We start from the raw sequence: 25,469 nt of genomic DNA, 5'->3' as shown, positions 1-25,469 counted from the left end.
TAGAAAAAAAATATGGTTAGCTACTTTGGCGAAGTTGTACATCCTAGCTCGAGGGCTTTTTGGAATGACGATGACGACGATGAAGCTTTTCATTGTCACGAAGACAATTTGTAAGTACAATTCAAAGGACCCACGGTACCTAACCTGAAATATGGTTTATTTACATTGTATAGAAATAGAATAATTGATATTATTTAATTATACATATTAAAATAAAGTAATTTGAAAATAATTTTATAAAAAATGATAGAATATAAAAGTAATGTTAATAAAAATATCATATATGAAAAAATATTTCAATTATTTACCCCTAAAAATTTTTGACAATTTCATTGAATAATGTTGAATACTATTCTTTCTGTCAACTGCAGAGGCTTCAGTATAAATTGGACTAATGAGGAGCCAGTCACTATCAAAAAATTTATCCTAATAGAGGGTCAAATAGTAGCAGGTATTTAAAAACAAAATGGGAGAGTTGAAAAATGATTATTGACACTTCTATTATTTTAGAATTTACTCTATCGTGTGTGCTAAAAGATGCTGATATTGTGGGTAACATAGAAAATAAATCTGAAAAACCTGTAGCAAAAATATATAAGATTGATGATGTTTATATTTGCGTCATTGATAGTAATTCAGATTTAACTGAAGCAGGAGAATTAACTAAAACGGTATAATATGAAATATTTTGATTTTATTACATACAAATTATTATTTATAATATATTATGTACAATTATTTACAGCTTTCACATTTGTTATCAAAAATAGAGAAATTATATGCAATCACAGCGGATCACTTATCCAACTTAAAATCTACAGAAGAAATTGATTCAGAATCCACTTTGAAATTATTGTGTTCATCAAAAGCAGCTAAAGAAAATAATTTTAAAGATTGCATTTTGAATCAACCTAACATTGTTACTGGTTTGAGTGCTGGAGGTAAATAAACAAGAAATTTTATAATTTTACTATGCAATCATATATTCAACAATAAAAATACACATGTATTTTTTCAGTGTTGACTTATGCGGATATACAAGATATTTTTTGCATTATATACATACTTTACACTGATACATTTGATTTGGATTCAAAAAATGCATCACCATTAACTAAATTATTTTCTACACTTATGGAAAAACCTATTCCACAGTTCAAAACTTCAGGACCTTGTTTTTTCAATAAAGGAAACTTATATATGTAAACAATGTACTGGTTTTTTAATATTAAAATATAAATTGTAACATAGATCTAAGTTTTTTTGAAGTCAGCACAGATTTTCAAGGGGACATTATTTTATCTAAATAAAATTAACCTTAAATTTTACTGATCTTTATGCAACACTAATATCAGTAATTCTAAGGAATCCAACTGAAGAGTGTTTTGTATTTTTCACACATTATTGAAAAACATGTAATCTTTATACAGTAATTTACAATCTAAATAATTAGGCAAATATTTTTTGTCATTTCAAGGACATACTAAAGCCAGTTGGAAAAATGTTTTGAATTTATTGTACTTCTTATTCACTACATTCTTTCCTAATTAAATCAAGAATTTTCGATTTGGTTACTAATCACACTTCACAAATTGTTTTTTTTTTCTTTTTGTAAAAAGTGAAGTAAAATTGTTCATATTATACAAGTTTTGATATTCACATTTTCATAAAGTTGTAGTTCCATTGAAAATGACAAAAAATCACCCAATGATCCATTTTTTTCTAACATTAACTTAGCTTATATTTACTTTAAGATGGGTAATACATTCTAGGTGGATTCGATGGCGGAGCGGCTCCACCTCCTGGAAAATAGTTTGAATTTGGTGGGTAAGGGTACGGCGGATGAAAAGATGCTGGAGGACCTGGATTAATTGGAGGTCGAATTGCTCCTCCCATATTCATATGCATTTGTGGAACTATATGATTTAAAGCATTCACAGGTGGTGGCGGTACATTTATGTTTGCAGGTGGAAAAACTGGTGGAAATGCAGAATTTGCTGGAGGAAATGCAGCATACGGTGGATAATGAGTTGGAGGTTCAATTTGTTTCGAGCTATCAGCTACATCAACTGTTTGACATCCATTGCCAGTAATTAAGGCAGGTTCAGTTTTTGGTATCTTTACTACAGGTGCAACTGTAAAAGTACAACGTTTTGATTTGATTATTGATCTCTTTTTCACAGAATAACGTTTTTTAAAATAAAATTCTGACCATTAAGTGGGATATGAGAAGGTTCCATTTTTACTGATTGAGGTGTGCTTCTTTCTCTTGGATGTTCGGTAGACTGCGTCACTGGAGGAGAATCTGCTTTTGGTACACTGTTAGATTGTGAGTATAAATCTAGTACTTGATGACAAATGTCCTCTAATAAATCCATAGTAACATCTTCAACGAACATATCCCACCATCTACAATGCTTTGGTTGTCTGCCACTCCAGTCAACAACGTCAAATTTACTAAGTTTACCAGCTAGGTACATAAGTGCTACAGCTATAACTTCAGGCTCCCATTGGAGCGATAAAGTGGTACATAAACTGAAAAAAGTAGGTTAAATTTATTGACAAACATTAAAAAAGGTATGTTTTTTATTTTTATGTTGGAGACATTCTCACCTGTCATTCACAAATGTCCATGCCATTTGAACCATTTTTTGAAGTTTACCTTTATCTCCTTTAAATTAAATGGAAAATATGTAAATGGGTATTAATAAAACTAATAGATAATGACTATCAGTAATATGTTGATACCTTTCAGACATTTGGCATACTTCAATAAGTAACTATAAGGATGTTCCACTTGAAGATCAAATTTGATTGTTTGAAGGAGGATCCTTTCTAATGTCATTACTTCTTCTTTTGGATCATCACCAAAAGTCATGAATTTTTGATCATCAAGCAGAGATTTTGCTGTTTTGATGATATCTTTACATTTTTTTGGAGTTTCTTCTACTTTACCAGCTAAGAAGAGGCAACAGCATGCTGTAACCTAAACTTGCAAAGGTAATGTAAATGATTGTGTCAACTTTACCTAACATCAAAACAACATGATTTTAATGGCATTCAGTATATTACTGTCAAAAGTAAACATTCTCAAAGTGGAGTTGACATTTGATTGGAGAAAATAGTTGAATACACAAACGAATGTCTTATAAAATTTTGTACTTGCAATTGTAATGAAGATATAATAAACTAAAAATAAGGTAAAATGGTAAAAGTTGAATAACTTACATATCGTGGAAACGTTTTGAAAGAGTGGAACATATAGAACCTATGAAAATACACTACACCAGTTGCCATAGTATTATAACCGAGGTCCATTTTCGTACCAACTTCAATGATAAATCTTGCACCTTCTTTTCTGTATCTATTTTCTGTTTCAAAGTCGAGTCCATCCTGAACCGATGGAGTATTTTTCAACTCTTTTTTTTCATAATACCAACAAGGCATTTTAAAAAAGTTCAGATAACCTATACGTGTAACGAAATGCACGGCAGAGCTAACACTGACACTGAATATAGCGTGATGCGATGAATGCACTCAACGCTGAGCCCAGCATTCGACGTTTTCAAATGATCCTTATTTACTGGATCATCGATCTCGTCTGCTGTCTAACTTATGCTCATTGTCGACACGGCTTACAGGTACTCACGACTTTTCTCGTTAACGTCGTTAACTCTCAGATTTGAGATTGAGCCGTGTTATGCAGCGCATGACTGACACTCCATCTTTGCAATAAGTCCGTCACTGTTTCATATCTTAGTTCTTAGTGTTCTTACATATTGTTGTACGAAGACCTTAAAAAAACTGAAAATACTTTAGGAACCAATCCGAAAGAGAGCGCTGATTGTACATAACGGAAATGGTTTTTTTGCCACTAATTTAATCTACTGCCCTTGAAGTGACTAAATGAACATTTATTTTGAAATTATAAAAGTCCTCTTTTTGATAGGTATTGTCAACAAAAATTGAATTTGATTGAACAATTTGTAGATGAACTTATGCATTTCAATATTTTTATCATTTTGTACCATCAACAAATTTTTTTGTTTGGGACATTTAAATAAAGTAAAAATAAATAATAGCATTGAATTGGTTAAAGATGAGTGATAATTTTCAATGAAACTTTGATAACGACGGCGAGATCTTTTCCTCACTACTTTTGGTTTTGAAAAGAAGAAACTTTAAAATGAACGAAAAATCCTATCTTTTATTTTTCCCTTTTTTTATTGATAAACCAATTTTGGGCTCAACTTTAGATGGAAAAAAGTGACTTTTTTCTCTAGAAAAAAAATGATTCAAAGACGTTTAATTCACGATCTGAAGGGTCTTGTGAGCGAGCGGGATAGATCGCTTAGCTAATTCAATTAGAATTATAGATCAATTCTAAAAAATCATACGCTAATTTGAATCGTCCTGTAAAACATATGGTTACTTTTCTATTAAATTTTTTTTATTTAACTCAAACGTTATTAATATCTTCGTGTATATTATAGATAATATAATACAAGAGGAACTCGTCATATAATAAAACGAAAATTGGTCTTCCGAATAAATATGTTAGATGGTGCGTACATCAGAGTTTTTGATAAGACGGAACATGCTTTTTATATACATATATTAGGTCACAATGTGTGAGTAATGCGCCTTGCCAATGTGGTCTATTGGACTTCTTTTTTGTTTAAATATATTTTCACGTGTCTCGCACGCTTGGGTGATACCAGTATGAAACAATTTGCCATGCCCCTTGAGATCAAACTGCCGTTTATATTTTATTTCACAGAAATCACACATCATATGGATGTTTGATACCATTATGAACTATCTCAACATGAGTATGGGGATTACATTTTTAAGTAAATGATCAACTGCATGCATTACAGTTATAGTTAGATATGTGATACCATTATAAGTCGCATTAATGTGTTTTTAAGTTTAGTCTGCCCGAACCGATGTGGCTCTTGTGATAACATTTTAGAGTATATATGTCTTTCCCATATGCGCCACATCGGTATGGGGTTTCAAGTTAGACTTTTGTAAAAATGACTTTCTGTATGTATTGCTCGAGCTGTGTCTTGTAACGATGTCTTGCTTGATATGATCTTAAGAGAGATTCTTTTTTCTATATAAGTGATACCTACATGCACTATACTTCGTGTTCATGTTGACAGTTGAATTTCTTTGTGATACTCGTTTTTTGATTTTGCTCGCTGAGTTCACAGTCATATTTGTCTTCAATTTTGAAACCAATTTTGTAGCATTCCCTACATTTTCTATTTTGTTTTATTTCCGTTTTGAGTTTCACGATCATCGTTATATTTTATATCCTGTAAATGATTTCGAGAATAATCCCGCATTTTCTTAACTTTATATTAATATGCACGTCGCAAAGCTCTATTTTATGATTTTTTATCAAAACTTATCCGGCTTTCTTGCAGAAATCTCAAGTATTGAACTTGCTCAGTACTATTTCATATTTAATATTTTTAGTTTGCAACACATCTGTTGGCTCTTCTTTCAATCTGAAATAGATGTAATAAAATTAATTATAAGCTTGAAGTAGTTGCCTACTTTCATACTAATAAAATAAAAATTACTTGACGGAACAGCTAAATACTTGGCTGGATTCCATATTTCTCATTTGAAGTTACATATTAAACGAAATTAACTTTAATAATAATTAAAAATCAGGATGTGAACATTTGACCGAAAGCAACATTGAGTCATTTTATAACTATTTGAGAAAATTATTCTATCGATATACATTATGAAGAACAATCACTTTTCTAGGAATGAAATTTTATCACGAAGAAATTGACATTTTGAAAAAGTTGTTATCTCAAACGGAGGGTATTACGTTTTTTTCACAGGTAACTCTACCGATCGAACTGTTGATAAAGTGGACTCGATTCCAACGAATGGTTAATTTTTGAGAAGAGTGAGTATTCAAGATTGAAAGTCAGATGTCGCTACGAGTGGAGATGTGAAAGGAAGCTAAGAGTGAGTCAAACGAATTCATATTAGCATACGTATAATGTACAGCAAATTTAGATAGGGAATATTTGCGAATACGAGCGCGATCTTGCATAATTGGCAAACAGAGCGCGAGCGTCGACGGCGAAGACGATTTCCAATGCCAGCCAATGAGGAGTCGCGAGAAAAGGCGATGTTTTGCAAGGTTTCGGGCCCGCAGAAAGACATTGGCTTGTTGGCGCACTCTCGCGCGATACGTATAGAGTCGTAATTTTATACGATGTGCAACCGACGACTCGGTAATGAGATTATATACATCGGCGCGTGCGAAGCACGATAACATGCCTCGATCGTGTTAGCGCGAATAAATCGTCGCAGATAAAAATATCTATCGCGTATGTGTGAGCAGGCAGTCCTCTCTTAGCTCTTGCGCGTACAGTTCCATTATTGGTTTATCATTAAAACTTGCACGAGAGGAGGCCCCATCCGCTACTTGCACGTATTCGTGCGTGCATTTCAGCGACTCGCCGCAGCTACCATTTTCGCTTCTTTCACGTCGTGTGTCACAGCGCAAAAAAAAAAACAAAAAAAATCAGCCACGATGCAGGAGAATCTTCCGGTATACTTTATGCGGGATAAAATAGCATGACAAGTGTCAAGTATCGATCCGAGTGCGTATAGGTGTACACGTGAAGAGGATGACAGGAAGCTCGACGCGCGTTGATTTCCTGAAACATTTTAATTAGCGGGTAGTCGCGAGCTATAAGACTTTCGGAAGAAAGAGAAAAGAGCTGCGAAGACAGTTAAAATGATAATTAACGCGCGAGCGCTCGGGTCGCACGCGGGGCCGGCCACACATCAAACGAATAGGAAGGAACCAGAAAAGGAAAAAAGAAAGAAAAAAACACAATCGCACCTGCGTATACGCGAGAGAACCAAAGAGTCAAAAGAGTAAAAGCGTGAATGTTTTCGAACATATAATGTCATCGCTTTGTAATAATCCTTCATATACATGTATTAAATGTATTGTGTATATGCTTTGATCAATCGAGACGAGCTGGGCACGAGGCTCTACAGAGACGAGAATCCATGCACGTTGACCTCTTCTAGCTTGACTCGGACTATCGAGTAACACGGCTAGGTATCGAGTTATTTATTTTTCCGAATTATCCAAGATTTGAGGCGCGCGTGGGTGGTTGTGACTCGAGCACGGAAAAGAGTCGGAAAAAAAGGTCAGAATACCGTTGATCGAATATAACGAGCCCCATGAATCAATGACAGGCTAGTAAGCGAGTGAGCGAACGAACGTGAGAGAGAGAGAGAGAGAGAGAGAGAGAGAGAGATAGGGTAAAATTATAGCGAGTGTTTGTTCAAGCCCGAGCAAAGCATCTACCGCAGGGCTAGAAGCGCGGGCATCAACGGGCGCAAACTACGAGGACGACAGCAGCGGTATTGGCGGCGACTATACGAGGGGTGATGTATTTGTAGCGTGGCAAGGGGCAGTTTGTAGTCGTGGGCTCGGCTGCAGAGGCTTATCTGCGCGAAGCAGACGCCTCGTCGAGTCGGGTCGAGTCGCGCGCCGACGGCCGACGGAAAATGGCAAAATACGCAGCGCAGCGCGTACAGCAGAGTCAGAGACGCGTCGGACCACCCAGCAGCTTTCGGCTCGACGCGAGCTGCTGCGAGCTATGTCGAGAGGGCCGCGCCGCGAGTACGAGAAAGCTTTTAGCGCGATCCTCGTGCTAATGCAGCCAGCAGCAGCAGCAGCAGCAGCGGGAGCACCTGCAGCTCCGTCGTTGTTTGGATGACTGCGCGTGCTACGCAGAGACAGAGAGAGAGAGAGAGAGCATCAGCGACTCGGGCCAAGATCAACACAGGCCGAGTGAGCGAGCGAGCGAACGAACGAGAGAAGGCCGGAGCACTCGACGACGTAGAGTGGAAAAGAAACTCGGTCGACTCGCGCCTCGTACTCATCGACCGATGCCTGCATATACATATTATATTCCAGAGTACGAGTGTGTGATGTATGTTACAATAATGGGCTCGACATGTGTGGGCCCTCGTGTCTCATCAGTGATGCCTCCTCACTTTGTTTTCTCTTTCTCTCTTTCTGTCTCTCTCTCTCTCTCCTCTCTCTCTCTCTAGCTCGCATGTTTTTTTTCCTCTCTCTCAAAGTGTTAATCTCGCGAGGCTCGCTCGGCTACCGTGCATCCTCTCGCACGCTCGCTATATACTCGTACACCCACGCACGCACGCATCTATCGAAAGGAGCCTCGCCAGCAACTTGTATAGCTGTCTCTCGGTTAGCTAAGCGCAAAAACGAGAGAACGAGCGAGAGAGGGAGAGAGAGAGGGAACCGCAGGCAGACCACCGCGAGCGCCTCTTAATTTCTGTGATAATTAATTCGAAGGCTGGTGTATGTAGAGTGGCTTGCGGGACGCACGCGCTCGCTAACACCGACCGACCGCAGCACAGCTAGACTAGAAGTGGCCGCGAATACTGCGAATTCAAAAGAGTAAGAGTGCGTCTTGGAGACTGCGGCTAAAAGCGATTCCTCCTCTCCTTATACTCGTTTATACGGTATTATTATTACGTATCCTGCAGCGCGTACGATACGAGTAGACAAAATTAAACGCGTATACTGTATCGCGCGCGCTAAGTGGCCGGCCTACCTTATACCTACCATTATCCCGTACTTGCCTTTACACGAATATACAAAGTAATTTCCACCCACGGTACACACGCATTAACGATCTTATATATACACAGATGCTGCCCCGCCGTATACGAGTATTATACATGCTCGACGACAAGCGCCCGGCACCGCAAGCTCGGATTGTTTGCCTTTTCCGCAGCTGAGACTGGTCCGTTTCTCGGCTCTTGGAGCGCGACCATTAGAGACGGCTGCTCTCGGCTCGATCATACGGGCGGCCTTCCTATTTAATGGGCCGATGGCCGATGGCCGATGACAAATTTTTAATCGTGCCCACCGCCGACTGGGCGGCTAGGCAGTCGGCGTCCGTCGGCGCAGCTATACGAGTACGAGCTCGGATCGGAGCAGCCGTCCTGGACACACCGCCGGGGCAAATATTTGAGCATCGGCCTCTTAATATTTACCCCGCGTATAGCTGGCCTGACCCAGAAATAGTAGAGTCTCGACCGACGACTCGTGTCCTGCGGATAGTCGCGCAGTCGAAACTTGGCCGCATGCGCTTTTAATTTTCGCTGGCAATGTTTGCGCCTCGCTCCCTGGCTCCCTCGCTCCCTCGCCTGTGCAGTCACTATACAGAGCCGAGCTGCGCCTGCCGCTGCTGCCGCTGCTGCCGCTGCTGCTGCCTCTGCGGCGCTGTGATCCACCGGCCGTCGGATAATTTTCGGGAAAGAAAGAAAAACGCCCGGGCCAATTAGATTGTCACATGCGCACGCCTAGACTTTGTGTATGTACGTGATAGAGCAAGAGTGAGATAGAACTCGGCTCTCGACTGACGCTGTGGTGGCTGCTGCTGCTGCTGCTACTGCAGTTGATAAATGGAATAAAAAGCCGATCAAATATTTAACCGCGGAAAATATTTGACCTGGCTGCTGCTGGCGCTAGCGTGCATAGGTCGCTAGCTCGTTCGCTCGCTCGCGCGTCGAGCTCGAGTTTCGAGTGTTCCACGCGCGCAGCATAGCAACTCGACACGAGTCCTCTCCGCTACTCTCCTCTCTCTCTCTCTCTGCTGGCTCCTCTTCTCTTTTGTATTCCCTCGATTGTACGACTCGAAGCTAAATGTGTAAGGCATAATATCGTACAGCATCGATCCCCATATAGCCCTTTCCCTGCGCGTAGCATTACCGGTAGATATTTGTAGTCGATTTCGCGAGCGAGCGTGAGAAAACTCTTGGCCTCGAGTACCCAAACTTTATTGCATTATTTATTCATGAGGTACGTACATGCGTTGATCGCCGAAGGATGTCACGATGCTGATCGATAAGGACGACCGAGCGATCGTGTCGTGCGTAATTACGCGCCGGGCGTCCACGCGACCGGAAACGGCTCGTCATCTTTTTGCCACAGGTTCGCTCGTATACAGTCGCGCCGCACCAACGCTACAGCCTTTATATAATTCATTAAAAAAGCCGGGAAAACTCGATATTTATCGGCCTAAAACCAGCCTCGCTATTCTCTTATCTCTTTCTCCGTGTTATGCTTCATAGGTCTCTTTGGAGCGCTTCGTCCTCTCACTCATTGGCCACAGCCTCGAGTTTGCCTACGTGTGTTTGCATACGCTATGTGGGCACGTAATTTCTCGCGCGCGGCTAAGATAACTGCCTGGTCTTTCTCTCATTTTCTCTGGCTCTGCACTTTTATCGTCCGATGCCAGCCGAGTGCGGCGAATTCGATACGATGATCGTTATATCGTATAAGAGAGAGAGAGAGGGTCGTGTCGAGTGCCTCGTGCCGCGAGCGTCGTCATTCTCGATAATTCGGTGAGCTAGACGACGCTACCCCCTCGGCGCGCGCTTATATAAGCCCTCCACGCGCCTCTAGGTCACGCACTGTGACGTACGTACGTCAGCCAACGCAGCGCAGCGAAAATTATCTACTCGTCCACCCATCCCCCCCGAGGTATACGTATACGAGCGAATATGTCATTCTTGCTCTTTGCTCTCTTTTCGCCGCAATTGCTTTTATTCGTCGCTGCTCCTCGATCGGGTGTGCCAGCGGGTTACATCCTTATTATTGTATACGTGCTGCGAGTAGGCAAATTGCCGTCTTATATACATCCTATTAGTCGAGGCTGCGCCCCGACACGGCTTACTCACACGCGCAGACGCGCAAGCCTTATACATTAATCTATTATTATTCCGCAGCACTTGTCCTAGTGGGTACATTAAAACGTTTTGGCAAAGAGAGAGAGAGAGAGAGCCACACCCGGCTAATCTTGCGTTTTCTATGCTCGATATATCCTATTACACGCGTTAAATGTATACACTTGCCCCCGTGCATTCACTGCTCCATCCGTAGCCCGTATCCAGTGCATAATGTAGAGTTTGTCGGACGATTTGCACGCTAAATCTGAATACATAAATAAAATGAAGCTCAGCAATACGCACTACATGCACCGATGATAGTCTGTGAAGCTGTCGATGGGTGTGTTTTTAGTATGTGCGCGCGCGTGTGTATATAATAAAGCTGTCGGATCTATCCCCGAACACGCACAGGCGCCGAGCGCGCGAGTTTTTATATTTTATTTCGCGCGCACCTCGCTCTGGAGCGCACACAAGCGATTCGGATCATTAAATGCTCCCGAACTCGCTCTAGCTCGTTTCGCTAATAATATAATGAAATTAGCGCGACACGCAGTTCGCACTGAGCCGGCGATGCAGCGGCAACAGCATAAATGCAATTAGGTTTTAATTCGACGCGCGCTCATACGTGGCGGAATTCTCAATAGGGATTTCGGGAGCGCGACCCGCCACCTTTTTGCACTCGCGGAATCACAAGTCGCAGTCGAGTAATTGTATGCGAGCATCGAATTGGCGCCGGACGATTCCGACAGCTGCGTACAAACCCCAATGACAATTCGACACGGGGCGCCGCGAGTTTTCCGATGTTTTTTCCCTGACAGACGAACAGCAGCAGCGCAGTTTATTGTATTTTTAAACTTCAAACGGTCGGGATTGACGAGAAACGCGCTTTTAATGACGTTCCGGTCGAATGCTAAATCAGTGCACATGCGTGTGCGCGAATGTGTGCCGAAGCGACCAAAAGTGCAAATTCGCTCGCTTTCGAGGTCATTATTCGGGGCACGAGTTTTTCCGCCGCGCTTTTGGGGGGAGGACCAGGCGAAAATACGAAAATGAGGGTTCGCTTGGACAAAGCGGCAGCACCTACGCTCGGCGAAATATCGAGAGATTCTCTCTCTCTTTCACTCCTCTCTCGCTCGCGTTATAATGCTACACATAATGGCGCGGCATATTTGGCCAGTACATACATACTCGTGTATGCACTCGTAGGACAGCCGAGAGGAGGAGGCGGCCAGGGGGGCTACTATTAACGAGTATTTGCTGGCCAGCTCGATGCATAGTTAATGATTTGTCAACTGATGGATTGAGAGGGAGAGAGCGACTAGGCCATTTACATAATAACCAGTGCTTCACGCACACTGCACGTGTGTGTGTGCGTATATGCAGGCACACACACACAGGCGGACAAACACATACATATACTGTGAGCACGCCGCGCGTTGACCGGGACCTCGGGAGTCAGCTATGCCCCTTCTCTCTCTCTCTCTCACCCTCTCCGCTTCGTACGCTGCAGCACATATAGCGCTCACCAAATACGAATCCGCCATGCAAATATACGCCGCGCGTACGCCCCTTCCGAGTCGTACTGCGGCTGTTGCTGTTGCTGAGACTCGGCCCCTCCTCAGCAGCAACATAACTCCTGTAGCATGTATGTATGTATCGTACACACATACATGAATGCAGCAATAGCAGTGCTGTGCTACCTTGTTCAGCCCAGGGGCTAATGAGCCTGTGTGATTGATTTATACCGTTGCTGCCGTTGCTGCTGCTGCTGCCGTTGCTGCGTTGCGCTACTGGTCCCGAGTGACCCTCTAAAATCGATGACGCTGCATGATATTCACGATATAATCGACCGAGCCTACGCTCCACTCAATTTCTCCAACGGATGTATTAAAGGATATACTATATACATTTCGGAACTTTGATTTTTCCTTGAAATTTTTTAGAAAAAAACACGGTACCCGTTGTCTATTGTTCGTGTGAGCACCAACTACTTATATACTCCGTATCCGCACGTTAATTAAATCTCGGATCAGTTATTAGCACGTGCGAACGGGGGATATTCTCTCTCTCTCCCTCTCTTTGCAGACAATCTCCAAATATTTACTAGGCCAAATATCTTAGCTTAGACTAGAGAGACTGGCTCACTTTGCCAATGCATGTATATTCGTGTGTACGTATAGACCGCAGATTTTACATGTAATCGTTTAGAAAATTCAGCTTCTGCCCGCGTATATGAGTTTATTAACTTTTGGCTTCAACCTCGCACCTGTGGCCACTCGACTTTATCCGAAAACAATGTCTGATGCTTAAAACTTGAATAGCTACTCAACCGCAGGGGAAAAAGTCATTAAAAATCAGGACGGATTTCACGACTGTTGGTCATGATTGTGGACGAGTCGAGTAAAAGCTGAACCTAGTGCATCGGAAATTTAAAAATTTTTCAAGACTGATTCAGCACTTTATTTGTGTTTACTTTGACGTGGATGCGATTATGAAAATAGGATAAATCATCATATATGAAGTTTTATATTTTTTTAAGAAGAGATAGGGAGAGTCGAATAGAGTCGAATAGAGTAGAAAGAGAGAAAAAGAGAGACTTCGAATAAGATAGGTTTCATTATAGAAAAACTGATATAAAAAATTCTATCTTACTCTTATTATATAGGTTGAAGATTTTTCAATTTTATAAAAAAAAGACTTTCTCCTCGAAAAGCATCGCCCGAGAGTTTTACACCTGTTTTTTGAGAATTCAGCCTTATCTAGTTGACTAAATGGCTTATGACCGCATCAAAACACCTTCCATTTACACCGGCTGTATAATCGAACACTCGAGTAACACAGATTTTTATTTCGATCGTAAAATGAAGTATGGCCCAAGGTGAGAAAAAAGAAATGATGCAATAAGTACAATCGAGTAATTTGTATCGGCATTATTACTTTATAAAGTGAGAGGCTATTTATTTATCGGTAGAATCAAGTCCCAATAAAAATCGTCGTCTTCACCGGCTTCCCAGGCTATAACCCGTACACGCCACGCAGTGAATCCAGATTTCGTCGGTAAAACAATTGTAACGAGGCCATAACGATGATTGCTTTCGCTTACATTCTGAATCGCTGGGAATGATGTTGGTAGCAGTCTAGCGCCTCGGGATCCATAGAACAGAGTATTTCAAAGCTCAGAGGACATAAGACGCGTGTCCAATGTCAGCGGGGCGCATTATAGCATTTGTATTTAATTTCGGATGAATGGGCGAGCTACGAGGCGGTGCCCATGTCACCTGGTCTCCGTGTATTGTACATTTGTCGCTGGCTTAAGCACCGAGCAGCATCTCTCTCTCTCTCAGTTGTGTTGGCATTATTACGCCGAGTCATTTGTCACTTGCGCATAATACGTATAATAATTCGAGTCGCGTCTTTACTCGGCAGGGCCGATTCATTTGCGCAACGCGTTTTCTCACACGCAGCGCGTATATAGTGTGTACGTACACAACTGGCAGAGACGATGCAACAGCTCGCACGTTTTTCCGCGATCTCGAGCAAGGCAATAATGCACCAGGCGGCCGGCTGCCTCGCTATAGCTATATATTCGCTCCTGCGATATATGCTCGCGCTTGCTCTCTTTTGTATGTATTCGATGTCAATATTATACCGACAAACACACTTAAATAGACTTAAAATGTACCAACACGGATCGTAGAAAGTGAGACAGAGAGAGACACAGAGAGTAAACGCGCAAAAAGCTTTCGTATATATACACGTGTATATATGTATATAACAGGCCATGATTGGAGTTTGCAAGTGGGCTCAGTGCTCGCGCGCCATGTGTTTATACACTGCTGCAGGCCTTTTTAACCTCGGCGTAGCAGCAGTAGCCAAGCTTATTGTTTTGTATCGAGCATTTCCATAAAGAGCCTCTCTTGATCCATTGAATATCGATGTCTGCCGCTGGTGCTCCGAGATGGCTACATCGACTTTCTTGTTTTTATTATGAATCCAGTGGTGTTAATGAGCTGTCGATGCAACAAAAGCACGACAATTCATCAAAAGTCAAGTGCTTGAAAAAATCACGGTAAGGCATGATGAGTCAGTTAGTTGATTAATTAGAATGGCCGGTGGCGATGACAATAGGCGTGCGCGTATTTAGTAGCACTTTCACTTGCGGTGGCGCGCACCACCACAAGTGATTAATGACTCTTTTCCGGGCTGGCTCGCGACGCCTTCATATTCCTTCAAATTTTAAGCCATCTTTTTCCAAAACTCTCTGTATATACAATATTATATATATGTAATATGGAGCTATATGGTGCGGGCTGTTGTTCAGCGGATAAGTTTTTTACGAAATCAACGAGTACCCGCAGGATCCGTGTATATTTATCAGTTGCTTTGCTGCTAATAATGCGCGTCCTGCTCCTTACACGCAACACGCTTGTCGCGCCCAAAAAAATATTTGATCGAGCACATCTGCGCTCACAGAAGTTGCCTTTGGAGTCGGCAACATTGAACTTGCTCTATGTATGTGCGAGCTTATAACTAACGAGATGAGAGGGCAGTCTTTGCGCTGTTTACCGATTGGCTTAAATCAGCAGCGGCGCAGTTTACACATAAGCCGATCCAATCCAATCGAGGCTGCTGCATACTAGCACTACTGTACACTATAGTGCCAGTAGCAGCAGAAGCAGTAGCAGCAGCACTAGTAGAAGGATGGCTCCGAGCCAAAGTAGCAAACCTGCCAACAACGACTCGACGCACGTAAGCGAATCGAACACGATTAGCGATCGATAGCTCTGGGCTCTGATGCTGCTGCTGCTTCCGATGATGTCCGCACGTACATATCTCGTGCGTTGACCCTAGCATGAATGTACGCAGAAATACACACAATACGACGTCGGATACCTCGAGCTTAGGTTCGAACAGAGACTTCCAAGTCGGTTTGTTGCGCTCGGCCTGGACCGTAAAAACCGCGAAAAGTAACCATCGACGAGACACTTTATGCCGTGCACATCTGCCACGTCTCTTTTCCTCTCTTTTCAATATAACGCGAGATTCCTGCAATCGCTGCAGCGATTATTTGTTCAGTTCAATTTTATCATTTTCCAATAATATGTTTAAAGAGAAAAAGAAAAGGGGAAAAAGGAGAAGCTATCGGGTAACTGCAGCAAACCGTTTGACTCGCTGAGTGCCAATATATAAACGTTCGCGAGCGCACGCGGACGAGGAGAGATTGAGCAAGTCAATATATACCGAGACAATGAGTCATACCAATATTTTGTCACGCTGCAATTGATCAATATTGATCAGTTGGTACTCAAACATGGCGCGGAAACCACACGCTGCACACGTATACGTATATTCGCGCGCACACACGCGTACATAGTCGTTCATTTGTTGGCTCTGCAGTAAGATACACACGAAGGTATAAGAGAGAGAGAGAGAAATACATTTGTAGCTTCTCTCCCTCGAGCTTTGCGCTCTGCGCTCGGCGACGACGCTGGAATCTTACTTGATAGTTGATAATCCGCCTGCGCAGTGTGTACACAGAGCAGCGCCTGCACGACCGGGGCGTATTTTATTATCTACACATTCTCTAGCTCCGATTAGAATCAGATCGTACTTACAGCCGTCTGCGCCTCTGCCTTGCCCAAAGAGAGATAGCGCAAAAGGTGTAATAAACTTTGAAGAAACTCGGCTGCAGTTCCGTTCTTCTTTCACGTCGCGCGGCTTTATCGCCTCGTTCACGCATACTCGATGATAAAGTACGTCGCTGCTCGTACCGTTGTCCCGGGGAAAAAAAGTCGCTTCTCTCTATCTGCTATAAATCTCGATTGCGTTTGTAGAAAAACATCGATCAATGACCAAAGGTACAAGATTCGACGCACGTCCTATTGGGGCTCGATGCCTCAAAGGAACATAATAAACGATGGGATTACGTCGTGTAGCGACGATCTACAGGCAGCACGAAGAGAAGGAATGCGCGCATTAGAGAAGGATGCGCCGCAAAGAAAAGAAGCTAGAAAGAAGGAAGCGAATAGACAAAGTCAAAATCTGGCCCGGATGCGAGCAAGAGCTGCTTCAATTGGCGTGAAATCCCTGTATTATTGCTGCCTTTTTATTCGTCCTTCTTGTGCCGTTGTAGTTACACGTATATATGCAATACAAGTCCAACTTGTACTGCGCGGGGGATGCGATGTAGGCGCGCAATAATCGGGGGCGTGTAACGCCGCGACGGCCAAGACGTCGATGATTAATCGTGAGAAACGGAGCTCCGAATCCTCAGCCAGAGCTGTGAAAGCTCGACAACATAATTCAGCGGGCCAGTCGCGAGCCAAGATAGTCGCTTAGATTACACTAAATATAAAAACGCGAGCAGCTCGTCGTCGTTTGTAGACACGTTAAACATTGACTTTTTCAGTGGCTGCTGCTGCTAGCTGTGTAACAAATGTAAAACGAGGAAATAATAGCAGCAGGTTGTAGGTACTTTGTAAGTAAGCTGTTGTCGCTGCGCTATTCAAATGTTTACAAGCCTATCGCATCGATGAATTGGCGCTAGAGCTCGGCAGTACACGAGAGCGAGAGAGAAAGAAAGACGACTCGTGATGACTCTGGGCAAACTTTTTCCGGGATTACATACGCAGCAAGCTCGAGCGGAGCATAGACACGAACGTGTGTTTTAAGACTTAACTCGCGCCCGTCGACGACGCCCCGCGCTCACACACATACACAACACTGTGTACCGTATTTGTGTGTGTACGTCGACGTATAAACACATTCGGCTATTATACAACTACTTGTGTATGTGTGTATGTGTCTGTTTACCACTGCAAATAGTAAATATTGCGAGCCGAGTACGCTACCTGCTTTAGACTTATGTACCGTACGAGTGTATTTGATAAGTCGATTCGCTTATTTTATATATCTATAATGTAATACATGTGTGCACGTGTTCGAACTAATCGCTCACTGCACGTTTTCCTTGGGATCGTTCAACGATTTTCAGACAGTATCCACTCCACCCCCCGAGATGATAATCGAAGGATTTGCATCGAAGGGCCAATTCGACGCGACACTCTGACCCCCCCGTTTCGATATCATCGATATAAACTCGCAGCCACTTATTTGCATTATTTAGCAATCGAATCTATCTAATTCCATCATCCATCGCTTGAACTACGATAAGTGATTTTCCCTGATCGAGTCGAGCTTTCTCAGTCCTAAAAAAACGTTTGAACAAATTACCTAAAGAATAATCCAATTTGTCGGCTGGCGCGTGGAAAAATGCGAAATTCATGACCCACGCGTCGTAGGATCGAATAAAGTACATGCATGCGTACGCGTAATGTCAGCAGGGGGTGACTTTTGGCATATATAGCTAGCATGGATACCTATAAAAGGAGTCACCAGCAGTAGCTGGTAAATGACAATAGACAGCTCCAGTGACCGAGTCAGCGAGGCACCGCTACACATTACAACAAAGACCTGGGCTCGCTTACATATGTCTAAAGCTATATAAAGCCAACATGTACAGACATAATAGAGAAAAAAGTTGCCCAGCCGAGTGATCGTTATTAGCCTCTTTTTTGCTCGCGAAAGCATATGTGAGTAGTCCGAGAAACGACTTCCGTCCGAATTTCTGTCTATGTGTGTCGTGCGAACAATCATCTATAAGATAGAGAAAGAGAGAGAGAGAGAGAGAGAAGCTCAGTAATGAGGTATATCGCGCGTATAGCATATACAGCCTTTAAAACGTATTATGTAATAAAGTTGGCATTTGGCAAATCGATCGGTGCGCGCAGGGTAGCTGGCCTGCCTGGTCGAGCTAACAATGCTCGAGCCGCGCGAGGCAGTAAAAGCCAAAAGCCAAGGGACGGACTGTGCAGTCGACGCGCTCTATGCTGTGTACGAGGCGCATAGGCATAACAATAGGGCGTGTCCGGGCGGAACACATGTCCAAACATACAAGTACCCACGGTGTGTAGGAGCCTCGATCCTCGATGCGAGTTTAATATGCATATGTACTCGGCCGCAAAAGCAGTAGCGGCAACAGCAGCCGATGAGATCGCGAATGGCTCTCGATTATTGGCAGCGATCAGCTATTTCAAGTAGCCTATTTTAATTTCAAATGCGAGTAGGTGAACGAGAGTCGAGCTTACTTGTTAATGGGCGCGTTGCACGTATACTATAAAAATTATAGTTATAGCTTTTGTGGATGGCTTTGGCTCGTTCGCGTACAGTAAGTACGTATAGAGTCGATATAGGTATATCCGCGCGTTGCAGCAGCCGCACACGGCCAATCCCGGCCGTCAAAGCGTATGGCTAGGTACATTCGCGCGCGGGGCTCGGCTATTGTTTTAACGTATTTGAGTCTCAAATATTGACGCAAGTCAGTCCGACAAAGAGCCTAGCCGCGCGATGAGTGAATGAGTGAGCGAGAGAGGAGCCGGAGCAGCCATGGAGCAGCCAGAGAGACAGGATGGACCGACGAGTGTAATATAGGTACAATCGAGTACTTGCACTCGCTCACACACTGCTACATTTGGTAAAACACACACACACACACACACACACACACACATATATGAGCTATACATCGTGTAAGTGTGTACGAGCTTATATAGACAACTCGCCGCCGCCACCACCGCACCGATAATGGACCCGAGAGCTTCGCCTTTCTCGTCTTTTTGCTCTTTCGCTCTCGAGGGAAAAAAATCTCATAAAATCCCATGACCCGAGGCTGCTTGCGCGCTTCGTTCGCGGATACTGCCTTCTATCTCTCCCTTCGCCCCCCGCACCTATATACATGCCTCCTCGCTGTAGCTGGGCTGCTGTTTGTTCTTCGGATTGAGCCCGTGATTCTTAGTTTCGGGCTTCGATCGCAACAGCGCCAACAGCAGAAGCAGCAGCAGCAGCAGCAGCAAAGCTTCAACATGCCCTTTCCGCATGGACCTTTAACTAAGGGGCCTCGAGGCTGTCTTCTTTTACTGCTGCCTTTCTCTGTCCCTCTTGCGCACGAAAGTATATGTGTATACGCTGCGCGGCATCGTCAAAGGGACACGCATCGGTTCAAAGTGTCGCGCAGGTATGACTGGCAAGGCGCGTCATCGTCGCAGCGAGCTGTTTGCTCAACGTCAGGCAAATGCGTTTCCTCGCTCCAAGTCCAAGTATAACGAAATTTTCAAAGTAAAAGCCAGGCAGAGAGAGAGAGAGAGCCACCTAAAAGCCCGAGCTCGAGCCGTCCGGATCGTATCGGATGTACGCGAGTGTGTATGCTGTGTAGAACGCGCAGGGCTCGGCTCGCTCGCGCGTATATACGTAGGTCGAGGGGCCGTTTGCATAGATATCGACCCGTGAGCGCGCAGGCCAGCCGAGTCTTACGGCGTGTGCTTAGGAAAGTCTTGTCGTCGCGGGGCTAAATCTTCTCTCTGGCGTGCCTCGCCCCGCTAGCAGTTTACACGAGAGCTGCGAGAGTCAAAATGTTTCCGAGGGCGCACGCAACGACGAGTCGGAGAGTCGAGCACGGGAGTAGTCGCTTAGGACGAAATAAAAAGCTCTCGTGCTCGGGGACCGATAAGTTTACTACTACGACTGTGCGTGTGTGCGCGATAGCGAGGAGTGCCTTGGGCGCGACCAACACATAACGCTGGAAGAAGCTACTACTGCAGCCGGAGCGATGATGGCGGCAGCGGTGGCGGTCTGTTGGCTTGGCAAACATGTCTGCAGAGTGAGAGAGAGAGAGAGAGAGAGAGGAAAGCGAGCGTTGTCAGGCGGGCAGGAAATTACGTCCGCCTTTAGCCGTTCTACTGCACGAACGTGTGTATATATACGATAGCGTACAAGCTGGAAGCTCGTCGACGGCCGGGCTTCGGAGCAGCGGCAGCAGCTAAAGCTCGCTCTCCCCGCCCGGCGCTACAGCAGCTAGTCGCCCGCATGCGCGCGTCGAGCCGAGCTTGCAGCTCGTTCGTAGCCGCGAGAGTATCGAACCAGCCTGGCGCCAACTGTATCTAGCGTATAGAACACGACGACGACGACGAGCTTCTCTAGGCTGCCTCGCGATACTTGAAAAACTGTCAGCTGACTCATTCGCAGCTCCTAGACGATATAATACGATCGAGAAAAAAAAAAGAGAGACTCGATGGCATAATCCCTGCGGCATCGAGCCACTCGACGATCGCTGCGAGCCGCTCCGTTATGTATTATATTGCTTTTTGCGCCCGAGTCTAGACGCACGACGCACAAAACGCACTCGATTATCCAAATACGTGTGTGTGCGACTATAATCGTCGAGCTATTGCGAGTCTGTTTTTCTTTCTCGCCCGCCAACTTATATCCTGGCTATGGTGTAAGTACGCTCGCATTGTCTTGTCACTGGCACTGCTGATTTTGTCGGAAAACTACTCGTCGATGATTTTCTCCGAGCCGATATATATTCCCAACGTTATTACGTGTAGCATCGCCTTTTCCTCTCTCTCTTATTCGATGAGCCCTGGATGTATATACGTATACGCGCGCGCTGGGCTCTGATTGATGTTGCCCATGTTTGACTAGAGGGTCGTGCGCTGCCCCAGAGCAGCAGTCCTCGAGTAGCGGCAGCATCGGCCCCATCAATGAGCACCGACGCCCACTTATACACATTTATCCGTACTCTCTCTCTCACAGAGACTCACCCGCACACACACACACACACACACACACACACACACACACACACACACACACACATGAACGCATATAATACACGTACACCGACGCAGGCAGAGATCTGCGCGTATATTGAAAGCTTGTGTGCGGGAGAGCCGAGAAACTTGACGTCGTGTTTGCCAAGTTATAGGCATTACACACAACGAGGCCTCGACCCCGACTCAACGTCGCGACTGAGCGAGCGAGCGAGCCAACGATGAATATTGTTTTCTTCGATCGATAGCTGTCGATGCTATAGAACCGACGTACTATACGTATCGGTACTACTCGCCCTGGTCTTTGACGAAGGCGCACCTATATCTTGTCGACGCGTCGCGCTCCTCGTTCATCATCCGACTTGTCTATTGCACGCGTCCATCTAGCGCAAAGTAGATGCGCATAAACAAATTATAATACGCGTACTTGCTGGAGACTCGAGCTTTTCATCTTTTTTTTTCTTCGTTCCTTGTACATTTTTTTGTTCTTGCGCACCGATCCTCTCTTGATACGTTTTAATTTGCGTAGGCAGTCGTGCGTAGCCGCGTGCTGCTGGTAAAGCGCGCCAATAATTATTATCGATCAGCGGCAGAGTCGGTGCTGTATGTGCAACTCTGTTTGCTCGCGAGTTTGGAATTTCGACGTCAAAGAAGGCAGGCATGAATTATTCATCGGCCGGTAGCACCAGCAGCAACGCTGACTGCATTTACTTGCTTCTCTCTCTCTCTCGCTCTCCCTCTCTGCGAATGTGTGTAGCGCGTTGTATAGACGCGAATACATGTATATATATATATATGTGCTATATCTAAATATAGGCGTACGTACCGCGACACCGTCAACACGTTGCATATATATAGGCAGTGGCGTTTCTGCCTCGTGAATATATACGGCGCTTCGCTAATTGAAAGCAGCTCTCGAGCTCTCGCTGCTCTAGCTACGCACCGCTCTACAGTTATATACAGCATTGGTCGTGCTAATTAGACTCTAATTATTATTTATTGCCCGCCGTGTACAGGCTGCAGCCTGCGCCAGTTTATACCTTTGCTACTGTACTCTCTGTCCCTCCCTCTGCCCGCTTTCTCTCTGCTGCAAAATTCAAACGCAGCTTTTCGCTATGGGCAGCGCAGCTTTTTTGGACCTCGCCGACTGCCTGTTCAAATACTAAATACAATATTTCAGTTGGAAATTAATTAGAGATGAAACGAACGAGGGCTGCAAGCGATAGAGAGAAAGAGCGAGAGCCGACTGGGCCTTGGGCCGATCGACGAGTCAAGAGGGTGTGTGCGATGCGGCTGCGGCTGCGCCTCCTCTCCTCGACGTGTCTTCCTCCCTCCCTCGCCGACTGCTCTAGGTATTAGTAACCCATGTAGGTTGCCGCTGCAGCGCATCTACGTGTGTGTGTGTGTGTGTGTGGGGCGGACTACACTTAGTGCCGGGACTACGACGCGGAGCGTGCGCGACGTCGACGACGACGAGGTGCAGGGGTACCAACGGGGCGCTCGCAAATATTGGTGTTTGCCAAAGACTATCCTCCACGATCCGTGTCGTCTCTCTTTCTCTTTCTCTCTTTCGTCGAGGTTACCCAATGCACTTGCACTTGATATTTACTGTGTATAAAAGCTCATTCGACGCGGTCACCTGCTGCTACCGCTGTTCTCTGTTGAGCAAAAAAGAAAAAAAACGAGAGAGAAAAGAAGAAGAGGAGAATCAATCCACTCGAGAATCTGCTCATATTTTACGCTCGGTCGAACAAGTATCAAAGCTATATACTGCAGTGCGAATAAAGAGAGACACAGCTAGGAGAAAGCGAAAGCTTTTCCAAAAAATCAAGCCGCCGCCACCGCAGCGATCGAGTGCCATACGCGATTGCCCCCTTAACCCGGCTTCTCTCTTTCTCTCTCGCTTTATTTCGCCTCCTGTGCAGCCTGACTCGCTCTCGCTTGCCTTTTTGTCTCTCTTTCTTTCCGTCTGACTCGCTGCACTGTCTACTCGATGCTTTTCAAGCCTCTTTTCTTCCTTTTTTTTTTCTCTCTCTCTCTCCGCGATTTCTCTTTTATTTTTCATTTGCCATCCACGGATATATAGGCTGCCCCGATCTGCGTTTTTCACTGCAGCTTTTACTTGGCTTTACTTATCTCCATTTACCTCCTCTCTAACTGCCCGAATCTGTCTTTGTTTCTCCATTTGCTCTCTTTCCCAACACCTTTTTACCTTAAGTAAATGGGAAGTCTCGGTTACCGTGACCAAATACATAATGTACGCGTTGTAGTTCCTTTTAAATGTACAAAAATCTGACAGCTTAAGGCAGAAACGCTCGAGTGTTTCCTTTACTCTAGGCATGTACAATAAGGAAAATAGTTTCAGCTCGAAGTAAATCGATTTTTAACCACGCCACATGCACAAGCAGCAGCTCCATAAAGTAGCCTTCCACGTCCGTGCTCGGGAGAAGCATAAAGGAGCAGGTCCTATTGAAGCCAGCAACGGCCTGCGTACATGAGTAAATGGACTGTGAATAATAACATATTGTGACGTGTACATTACACGCCTTGTCCTTTTCGCTATTCCAAACTCAAGGTGAACGTAGACCTATACTTACACACGTTAACTGAATTGAATCAAGCGATCGATCGATTGTAATTTGTAGCCTACGTGCGACACATAATGTTATTGGCTTTTTTTTAAGAATTCCGCGAAATCTAAAGCGACAAATTATTTTTTATCAGACGAATTAATAATCTAAGAGCAGTACAATAAAAGGCAATGAAGAAATATGATTAACGCGATTTCGACTCTTTTGAGATCGCGAAAAGATGAGGTGATGTTTGTTTTGTTCAACTTACATTCTAATCGCTCGTCTTGAGAGATTAGATTAGGTAGGCCCCAAGTTTTTCGAATAATGGTCGAATTTTCGAATCGATCGATGATAATGGATGCAAAAGTCAGCAGCTTTTCCGAGTCTGGCGCTGTGTCGCGCTTTGAAAACAATTGAGCTTTGTTTTTCATCTCTCTTGAATATAGCCGGCTTAATTAACACGCGCGCGCTCGACTCGCTGATAAGTTTAAATTTACAATACATGTATGCGCGTGGTATTTACACAAGCCGAGAAACAGTCGTATAGGTTATTTTTGAGTAAAAAAGTAATAACAAAATTTAGATCGCGCGTGTCGAGACCTCTGGCTGCGCGCCCGGAACGAGCCGAGGTGTGCCTGCGTTGATAATTCGTTGCGTCGAAGCGACGCCAGCAAGATCATGTGCTCGCGTACGGACGAGGAAAAAAAAGTCGACGCAGCCGACGTTGATCGAGGCTTCTCGCTCACTCAAATAATCGAGCAGCTGAGCCAGATGTACGGCATCCAGCCGAGCAAAGGCTTCAAGAGGCAAGTGGTCGCTGCCCTGCGTCGCGGCGTCGATTACGGTATTCTCGTGAAAGCCAAGAGCAGATACAGGTGTGCGCTCGCTTCGTATTTGTAAACGTAGAACTAGCCGACGACGAGGAGAGATGTGACGAGGATTTACCCCAGGTACGATCCGGAGCTGTCGCTGCTGAACTCCCTGAGAAAACGAGCAAGGGGTCGACGAGGGCCGGCGATGACTGCGACGAGCCGTCGCAAGAGGCCCGCCCCGAGCAAACAGTACTCGCCGCGAGAGCCGGATCACGAGCGCGGCGACAGTCCGGACGAAACGAAACCTCGAGTACAGCCGAGCGTGCCGAGACCGACGGTGCCACCACCGCCCGATTTTCAACAGAAGCCGCGAAATTTGAGCAGCGAGCCGCTGACTCGTGTCATCAAGCATCAGCGCACGCCGCAGCGGAAATATTGATCGAGCCTCGTCCTTGCGTCGGCCTCGTTCGCTCGTGTCGAGAGTAAGTCGCTTCTTCTTTTCCGGGACTAAGCAGCGAGATCTAAGAGATACTCGCCGACAACGAAAAGCCTTAACGCGATTTCAAAATCGTGAAATAAAAATAAAAATAGAGCTCGCAGCGAGTAGGAATGAGAAGGAAGAAGGAAACGCCTAAGCCACCACAATAGCCGAC

At 44.6% G+C, this 25,469-nt stretch overlaps 3 protein-coding genes across 3 annotated transcripts; 2 read left to right on the top strand and 1 right to left on the bottom strand.

Moving 5' to 3' along the window:
* The first annotated feature begins 6 nt into the window (after positions 1 to 6).
* LOC106648083 (proteasome assembly chaperone 1) lies at positions 7 to 1,378 on the top strand. Its single transcript, XM_014364760.2, has 5 exons — positions 7 to 110; positions 372 to 451; positions 511 to 671; positions 746 to 941; positions 1,019 to 1,378. The coding sequence occupies exons 1-5, from the start codon at positions 13 to 15 to the stop codon at positions 1,204 to 1,206; spliced, it is 723 nt and encodes a 240-aa protein (XP_014220246.1). The 5' UTR covers positions 7 to 12; the 3' UTR covers positions 1,207 to 1,378.
* On the bottom strand, positions 1,204 to 3,757 carry LOC106648082 (cyclin-K). The gene is made up of 5 exons (XM_014364759.2): positions 3,229 to 3,757; positions 2,749 to 2,986; positions 2,614 to 2,671; positions 2,213 to 2,535; positions 1,204 to 2,135 (listed from the first exon to the last, which is right to left on the bottom strand). The coding sequence occupies exons 1-5, from the start codon at positions 3,445 to 3,447 to the stop codon at positions 1,750 to 1,752; spliced, it is 1,224 nt and encodes a 407-aa protein (XP_014220245.1). The 5' UTR covers positions 3,448 to 3,757; the 3' UTR covers positions 1,204 to 1,749.
* Positions 3,758 to 24,682: 20,925 nt separating this feature from the next.
* On the top strand, positions 24,683 to 25,255 carry LOC111694318. Its single transcript, XM_023461985.1, has 2 exons — positions 24,683 to 24,879; positions 24,955 to 25,255. Exons 1-2 carry the CDS (start codon positions 24,683 to 24,685, stop codon positions 25,253 to 25,255), a joined length of 498 nt encoding a protein of 165 aa, XP_023317753.1.
* Positions 25,256 to 25,469: the final 214 nt, after the last annotated feature.

Source organism: Trichogramma pretiosum, unplaced genomic scaffold, assembly GCF_000599845.2.
Source record: "Trichogramma pretiosum strain Unisexual culture from Peru unplaced genomic scaffold, Tpre_2.0 scaffold27, whole genome shotgun sequence".
Taxonomy (NCBI): domain Eukaryota; kingdom Metazoa; phylum Arthropoda; class Insecta; order Hymenoptera; family Trichogrammatidae; genus Trichogramma; species Trichogramma pretiosum.
This window is presented reverse-complemented; position numbering and strand designations above follow the sequence as displayed.

Coding starts and splice junctions, on each gene's coding strand:
- LOC106648083 (XM_014364760.2), top strand. CDS start 13: ATGGTTAGCTACTTTGGCGAAGTTGTACATCCTAGCTCGAGGGCTTTT. Junction 672..745: donor CAGGAGAATTAACTAAAACG/GTATAATATGAA, acceptor AATTATTTACAG/CTTTCACATTTGTTATCAAA. Junction 942..1,018: donor TACTGGTTTGAGTGCTGGAG/GTAAATAAACAA, acceptor GTATTTTTTCAG/TGTTGACTTATGCGGATATA.
- LOC106648082 (XM_014364759.2), bottom strand. CDS start 3,447: ATGCCTTGTTGGTATTATGAAAAAAAAGAGTTGAAAAATACTCCATCG. Junction 2,672..2,748: donor GTATGCCAAATGTCTGAAAG/GTATCAACATAT, acceptor TTTAATTTAAAG/GAGATAAAGGTAAACTTCAA. Junction 2,536..2,613: donor TGGACATTTGTGAATGACAG/GTGAGAATGTCT, acceptor TACTTTTTTCAG/TTTATGTACCACTTTATCGC.
- LOC111694318 (XM_023461985.1), top strand. CDS start 24,683: ATGTGCTCGCGTACGGACGAGGAAAAAAAAGTCGACGCAGCCGACGTT. Junction 24,880..24,954: donor AAAGCCAAGAGCAGATACAG/GTGTGCGCTCGC, acceptor GATTTACCCCAG/GTACGATCCGGAGCTGTCGC.